General features: G+C 38.1%; 1 protein-coding gene and 1 non-coding gene across 5 annotated transcripts in view; both read left to right on the forward strand.

Annotated features, from left to right (window-relative positions):
• The window catches only part of megf11 (multiple EGF-like-domains 11), a 77,317-nt gene extending 72,960 nt beyond the window's left edge, over positions 1-4,357 (forward strand). For all 4 annotated transcript variants that reach the window (XM_020631392.2, XM_065957179.1, XM_065957177.1 and 1 more), the window contains one exon: positions 196-4,357. In XM_020631392.2, the coding sequence (XP_020487048.2) occupies positions 196-374 (179 nt within the window). In that variant the 3' untranslated portion in view covers positions 375-4,357. The remainder of the gene's footprint in view (positions 1-195) is intronic.
• Positions 4,106-4,177, forward strand: trnaq-cug (transfer RNA glutamine (anticodon CUG)). Its single transcript has one exon. It is a non-coding gene; the product is annotated as a tRNA-Gln (tRNA).
• Positions 4,358-7,761: the final 3,404 nt, after the last annotated feature.

Genomic DNA, 7,761 nt, shown 5'->3' on the forward strand with positions numbered 1-7,761 from the left:
CAGCAGGGTCCTGCTGCTCTGGTTACGCCCTCCCACCGTGAGCTTGTGCAGACTGTGTAAGCTGGATGAGAGGACATGTGAGCTTCCTGACTGTTGCATGCACCTCTCCTTTCTTCTTTTGACCCGGCCTTCTCTCCACGTTCTCACCTTCCTCTCCTACTTTTCTCCTTCCCTCCTTTCCCAAAACTCTCACAGAGCCAGCGGTAAGTGTCCTGCAGGGACCCAATGGAATGGCCACCGGCTTCTCGCAGAGCCCCTATGACCTTCCCCGCAGCAGCCACCTCCCCAGTCATTACGACATCCTCCCAATGCGTCACAGCCCCACACACACACCTCCTCCACCACCCCCAGAAAGCCCCAGTTCCCTGCTCTAGACGGGCACACACACCCTCTCTCTCCGCCTCGCTCAGACAGCGTGCCGGCATCAAGGCAACTTTCAGAAAACGTTGAAGCGGCGGCCCACCCTCCGTCTCCGTGTGTGTTCAATTAGATACTGGGAAGTCAACATGGAGGGACAGCCTCCACACTTTGGCTCCCTCACTCGCACTTTTTCTGTGGTCCTGATGGAGGGAGGGTGAAGGAAAGAGTGTCCCACACACCAGCGACCATTCATCTGTTTTTATTTTCTTATAAAAACTGATCACTCAAACTGCTGCCCGGACTCTTTATGGACCTCCTGAAGTTGAACACGGTTATTCCAAATGCGCAGCATACAGGGATTGTTTGGACAGATTATTTACAGGGAGAGAGCGATCATCACGCTCAATTTTAGCTCATGATATCGGTTCACTATTCAAGGGCAACCGACTGTTTATAATGTCCCCTACACAGAAATGATTTTCTCCACAGGGAGGACTGTATGGCACCCTTGATCATTTCAAACGAGTGAGGTTTTTACCACAGGAAGACATCAGTGTCTTTGGATCTTCTCTGTGTGCAGCAGCGGCAGATCACAAAGCAGCTGACGCCGATCTTCTACTCTGAAGTAACAGAAAGTTCGCGCAAATATAGGCGACCTTTCTCTAAAACTTAAACATGGAAAAAGGGAAGAAGTCTGATAAAGCATGGACACGTTTTAAAATATTGTAATGGTCCTTTAATCACTGTTATCCAGTCATGATCACACACAGTAATTACTTAGCTGATCCCTGTGTGTAGCTTCTTTTAAGTGTGAACAAGGCCCGATGTTTCTGCAGATGCTTTCCGTTCACTAGTGTTCATGCAGTATTGCATCACTATGAGACACTCACAAGCAGTATAGGTCTTAAGACTTTTCCCCACATTGATGAGGTGATCAATCTTGTGTTTGTTTTCTATGTGAAAGCTTTTTATCTTGCAAAATGTCTTAGTTTACGTTTTTTAAGTACTGGGTGTTGAGAAGGGATTGCTTTGACCTTTTATGTTTGGTATTTATAAAGCTTTATTTATTAATTTATATAAGTGACGGTGACTTTTCTATCAGTGTGACACTAGAATAATAAAAAAAAAAAGATAAGCATGATCAGATAATGGATACCCACTGATGTAGATAACACAATTTCTCTTCTTGTGAGATGATCAGTGTCATTTTGTGAACCATTTTTGAAGTTATTTAAGATGTCCTCTCTCACTCTTGCTGTCAGATTGTAAAATGAAAATAAGGTTTCATCTGACCAGTTCAAACACCACAAATTCCCCGTGAAGCATTTAAGTATAATGTAAAAAGTCAAATTCTAAAATAGTTTCTGTTTGTACCAGGCTAACTTATTTATATATAAAATAAAAGTTATTCATTCACTATGTGAATTCCATTTCATCCTCTGTAGAAGCAATAACATGTTGACAATCGATGCCCAGACAACAATGTTTCATTAGTGCTGGACATTTAGCCATCTTTGACCAGTGTGGTGACAGTGGATCATATTCTATGTGACTGTTTTTCCTCTGAAGAAGGTTTTGCTGTCATATCAATGCTGCTTGTTGTTTTGGTAAATAAGTTATAAATTAAAAACCTATTCTGCCATCAAAAACCTGTTTCGGTCACGTCAATACCCTTACTGCCCCTCGTAAAAACAACACGAGTGTTTGATTCAAGAATGAAGGATTTTACTTTTAACAAATACTAAATGTTATTACAGTGTGTTGTGCTCACAATCCTCTGACCTGTTTCTGCTCTCATGACACAAAATGTTCAGAAATTGTCGTGAGTCTGCGGGGGATAAAAAAAAGAATGGCGTCATAATATTCTCACAGGTGTCCAAGTTCTGTAAAACCTGTGATTTGAACGTGTTTGTTTCAAAGTGTATAAGTTTATCAGAGCTTCAGACCATTTTACTTTAGTTTACTTTATGAAGAATATAAATATGATATACACATCTCTTTACTTCTTTCATGCAGCTGTAGAAGTATTTGCCTTAATTTGTCATTATCATTAAATTATATTGAGATGTTACTGGAAGAATAGATCCTACATAAATCAGAACTTGTTGCTTTTCTTAAATCGTTTTGTCTTATTATTTTCTGCTGATAAATTTGTGAGACAGGACTTGTACTTTAGGTGCGGTATATCTACACTAAGGTGTAAACTTTAACTTAAAGGATCTATTGTTGCATTAACAGTGAACTGAGAATTAATAGTGTATATGACTACAAAACTTTCTGGGCATACTTGAGTATTTTTAATGCTGGGAGCTATTTTCATTTGTTTTGTCGTTTAAATGAAAGGTTTCCTCACAGATGATGGATTCACTGACACATCCATATCTGTCCACACCTGTAGTCCATCATAACTTAGTAGTAATCATATCTGGACAGGATTTGGGTTCATACATAGAGAAGTGCAATGTATTCACTTGAATTAAGACTGTCTGTATAGGCCGGTTATTAAAATGCTGTTGAATAATGCTGAGGGAAACTGTAGGGACTTTCATGTTATAATGCAGGCCTCAGGCATAATCCTGTCTGCTAAACTCAGTCTGCCAGCTCTGTCTTTCAGCTCACTCTTTCAGCCCACTGGGAAAGGACTCAAAATGCTCTGACAGAGCTGCACCTCAGGTTTATTCTCATGACCTGGATGCTGACCCCCACCTGCTGCTGGATACCTGTCACTTTTAATTCAGTCTGACACCACAGCCAGGGAGGGGGGTTGGGAGGGGGGTTTGTGAGGTGAGGAAAAATTAAGTGACCATAAAACATTTCCAAAAACAACTTCAAAATAAGTGACACATGACTGAGTACCTGTTAAAGATTGTATTGTCCCAATGAATCACTGTCATCAGGGCTTCAATCAGCTCTCAGAGTTAAAGTGCTTTTATTGAGGCATGTATCATTTGACTGCACTGTGCTGTGGGTGAGCAGAGCTCAGCTGCAGATCTTTATTGTGGTCACGTCCGGCTTCAGGAACTGTGAGAATCCATCAGACCAGAGACCAGATCTTTACTTAGCCATTCTTAATGCATAATCAGTATTCATCCCAGACTGGCGTATCATTTTCACCTCCTCTGTGTCTACAAAAGCTCCTTAAATCACATGTAGCGCCACATAAATCAACCCCACACAAATAGAATCAAATCTTAATCTGTAAAATGTATGAATGAATAAACATAGGATCTATTTATCAACAGTCTACTGTTTGCTGAACACGTTTTTATTAAAGGGTTATTTAAACTCACTGTTTATTTAAAAATTTGCTTGCTTATCTAAGTATATGCATATTTGAGTTTAAAATGTTCACCCATAGGGAAGACGTTTTTAAGTCACAATGGTGGCCTGCTGTAGACTTTTATTATACTGTATAGCTTTCATAAAGCTATAGGTTAGGGGTGTCTTTCAAGCCAAAAATCTTGGCAGGGTCGAGGGGGTCCTTCTCAGCAAATTCATGAGAAAAAGCAATGAATTGAGAAAAATGAATGTGAACACCGCTATTCACCCCATCCGCCACCAGGTGGCAGACAAGAAGACCACGTGTGAAAGAGGAAGAAGTGATCACCGCTTAAAAGTGAGGAGGCAAACTATTGGTGATAGGGAACATCTTGTATACTGTCAATGGGAACATCAACGTCGTAATATGATGTATATGATTAAACTGCTTCCGTCAATCCTCTATAGATTTCTGTCATGCGTACCCGGTTCCATGGTGTAATGGTTAGCACTCTGGACTCTGAATCCAGCGATCCGAGTTCAAATCTCGGTGGGACCTAATTGTTTGCAGGTACAGGAGACCACAATTAGTGTTGTTATTGAAGAAAATGTTGTTGGGTAAGATGAATTATATACAACTGACAAAAAGTTTAAATAAATTCTAAATTGTGTGATCTGAAATTGTTTTGTAAAAGTGAAGATAAACAGCTAAAAAGAATAAAAAGAATTTGTGCTACTGTTCTTGGATTTGTTTATGAAATGGTGACCTCTTTGCAACAAGTCCAGCGTCACAACCAAGACAAGCCATCTCAGTTAAACCAAGTACACTCATAGTGCAGGTTCCTTAACCAATACGTGATGGTTTGTTGATGATGATGGATTCCCAAAAGTTTGTTTATTTATTTACTCAACAAATGCATTTCATCTTTGAGCTACACTGACCTCATCAAATACCCACACCAGTCAGTAAAGAGAGTAAGCTATTACCTAACACCATCAATAAAATATATATATATATAATAAAGATATGATGTCATATAAGAAAATGTTAAAGATATTAAGAGCTATGTCAAACAAATCAATGGATTAAGATGCACAGACATTGAAAATGAATACAGCTGAATGTAATAAAGAAAATAACCTTCACAATGTTTGAAGAATTTGTGCTACTGTTCTTGGTTTTGTTTATGAAATGGTGACCTCTTTGCAACAAGTCCAGGGTCACAACCAAGACAAGCCATCTTAGTTAAACCAAGTACACTCATAGTGCAGCTTCCTTAACCAATACGTGATGGTTTCTTGTCAGTCTTGTCATTGGTTATCAGCTTTGATCTAGCTTTCTAGCCTACTTACTTCTAGCCTATAACCTTCTTTCAGACTACCAGTTACAATTTGCTCGGATAAATGTTTTCCAGCCTTACTGAATTTTTTTTATAGTTAAAAGAAATCTATTCCTCTTGACCGTGAACACATAGCACCTAAAAGTTTGGCTCAAACTCATTTTAAAGCTCCTGTGAGGAGTTTAATAGCCTGTTACCAAACAGCCTAAAATTAAAACTGATGTCTGACCTATCTGAGCCCATCGGCGAGAGTAGCCTATTGATTATTCTGAAATAATTATTTTATGTCCGTCATCCCTGTCAAATGGTATAGGTGCTTTAAAAAAAAACATTTCTAGACTCACTTCTTGTCTGTTTCATGTTAAACATTTCAATTAAGTTTGATTATTTTTAATTAAGAAGGCTGTTCTGTCAGAAAGTATAACATTTTGTCAACAGGGGGCGCCAAAATCGACACCATCAAAAGATCCTCAAAGGGCTTTATGGTAAGATTTTCTTGATTCTTCTGCACGTATATTGACTGAATCTCTGTCCATAGCAAAATCCATGTTGCCCAAATTAACTAGAACTGCTGTCTCACAGATTGTTCATACTATCATGTGATTTGTCTTATTTTAAGCTCAATATAACACCTAATATGTGGTCTCCTTTGAATCCCCATGAAATGTCCTGAGTTTAAAAACACATCATTCTCTGTGTGTTACCTTTTAGTAAGGTAGGCTCAGTGATTTCTGTGTCTTGTTGTAAATAATTATCATTCACACTTTTTAAATGTCCTTGTTGTCTTACATCTTCTTCTTCTTTTTGCAATGGTAGCATCACAAAGACAATCTTGCTGCTGCTGCTGTGGATTTCTGTCAGTCCCAGTTTGACAGCTGTGTTGTTGTTTTCTTTTTTGACAGGCCTTGATTTCAGGCTTCATCCTCCTCTTCTTGTTATGCGATGCAGTGAAACGCCTACAGATGCTGTCTGTTTTTTGATCCATAGCTCACATACAGAGATTTTCTCTGAGATGTGATGACAGTGTCATGGATTCATGTTTTAACTGAAGCTTTACAACATTTTCGTCAGTTAAGCGCTGACGTGTGAATAGCTATCGATCCATCGTGAAGGAAAAAGTATGTGGGATCATTACGACATAATCTAATTTTCTATCTGAATTATTTTGCAGATTAAACACTTGAAATCAAAAAGTATTTAAGCAAAAAAAAACTCCAGAGCTCACATGTAAAAAAAAGTTTGTTTATTTATTTACTCAACAAATGCATTTCATCTTTGAGCTACACTGACCTCATCAAATACCCACACCAGTCAGTAAAGAGAGTAAGCTATTACCTAACACCATCAATAAAATATATATATATATAATAAAGATATGATGTCATATAAGAAAATGTTAAAGATATTAAGAGCTATGTCAAACAAATCAATGGATTAAGATGCACAGACATTGAAAATGGATACAGCTGAATGTAATAAAGAAAATAACCTTCACAATGTTTATACATTAACATCGTTTTTGACCTCAATGGAGGAATCTTACAGCATGTCAGACAAAAGCCAAAAGCAATGATGTAATCATGCTGTAATCATTCCTGCTGTTGTATTTAACATTAAGCTATCCTTCATTAACATGTTCCCAATGCAAGAACAAGGGATTGGTCCTCATTCATTCTCATTTAGTACAAAATAGGACTCTAAAGTTGACCCAAAACTTTAACTCTGTCTCAGACAAATGATGGATTTATCTTCTAAAATTAGAATTTGTAGATCCACATTCCCTCTTTTTGTTACCGTCCCTCCAGTGCCATACAGCGCAGATAAACTGCCCAGGGAAACAAAGACGGAAAAGGACTCATACAGCTTTTAATGTATTTCTGCAAAGAATGAGGACTGTGTCCCCAATCACTAACACTGTAGGTGCCTCTACAGTACATCGACTTACCAGTATGAATAGAGAGGAAAATGGCTGCAAGTACCCCAAAACTTGTTTCAATGCCCATATGGATTGCCTGCAATGCAGTCATTTTCCTTTTTAACTATTGTTTAAAACATACTGGAAATGTATCATTTGATATTAGTAGACAACTGAAACATTAAAACAGGAAGATGCACTCTCAAGACATCTTAAAAAAGGCAACCACAACCTCAAAGATGACTCAGCAAAAAGGATGAAAACAAAATACACCCCAGCCTTCTGCAGTCTTCCGGTGTTCTAATATAGTCATTCGTAAGTATCAAGAGAAGTGTATGTGTTAGAAATCACCACAGAGGGGCGCTAGAGAGCAAGACAGAAACTGAGCTGTATCTGCATACAGGTACTTCTCTACCCCTCTGAAATCTGAACCTGACGACAAATGATCATTCTCTGCAGCAGACTGACTTTAACTTCAATTATTTTATAACTACAGAACTTGCACATATCATTGCTAAAGCAGAGAGAAATGGTTAATTCTCTCTAAATCATTAAAGGTATTGTCCTTCATGTGAAATCATTTCACATTAAGAATTTCTGAAACTCTCACAGAGAATAAGTCTTGTGCCTTTTTAATGAAATTATATATATATACAAATGAAAAGAATAAAGGGTAACTGTTGTTACACAGGCTGACTTCAGTAAGTTTTAGGCTCAGTAGATAGAACTTTAACTGTTTTTAGGCCACCATATGTGAAGAAAGCTGATAGAGTGTGAGTGACAAAAAAAAAAAGCCAGTAGGCATTATTGCCAACTATTTAGATGAGTGAATTATGAAGGCTTATTTTATTAATTTTCATGTCCAAAATGCCAAACAGCCTTCTTGGT

The sequence above is a fragment of the Labrus bergylta genome, chromosome 7 (genome assembly GCF_963930695.1).
Source record: "Labrus bergylta chromosome 7, fLabBer1.1, whole genome shotgun sequence".
NCBI lineage: Eukaryota > Metazoa > Chordata > Actinopteri > Labriformes > Labridae > Labrus > Labrus bergylta.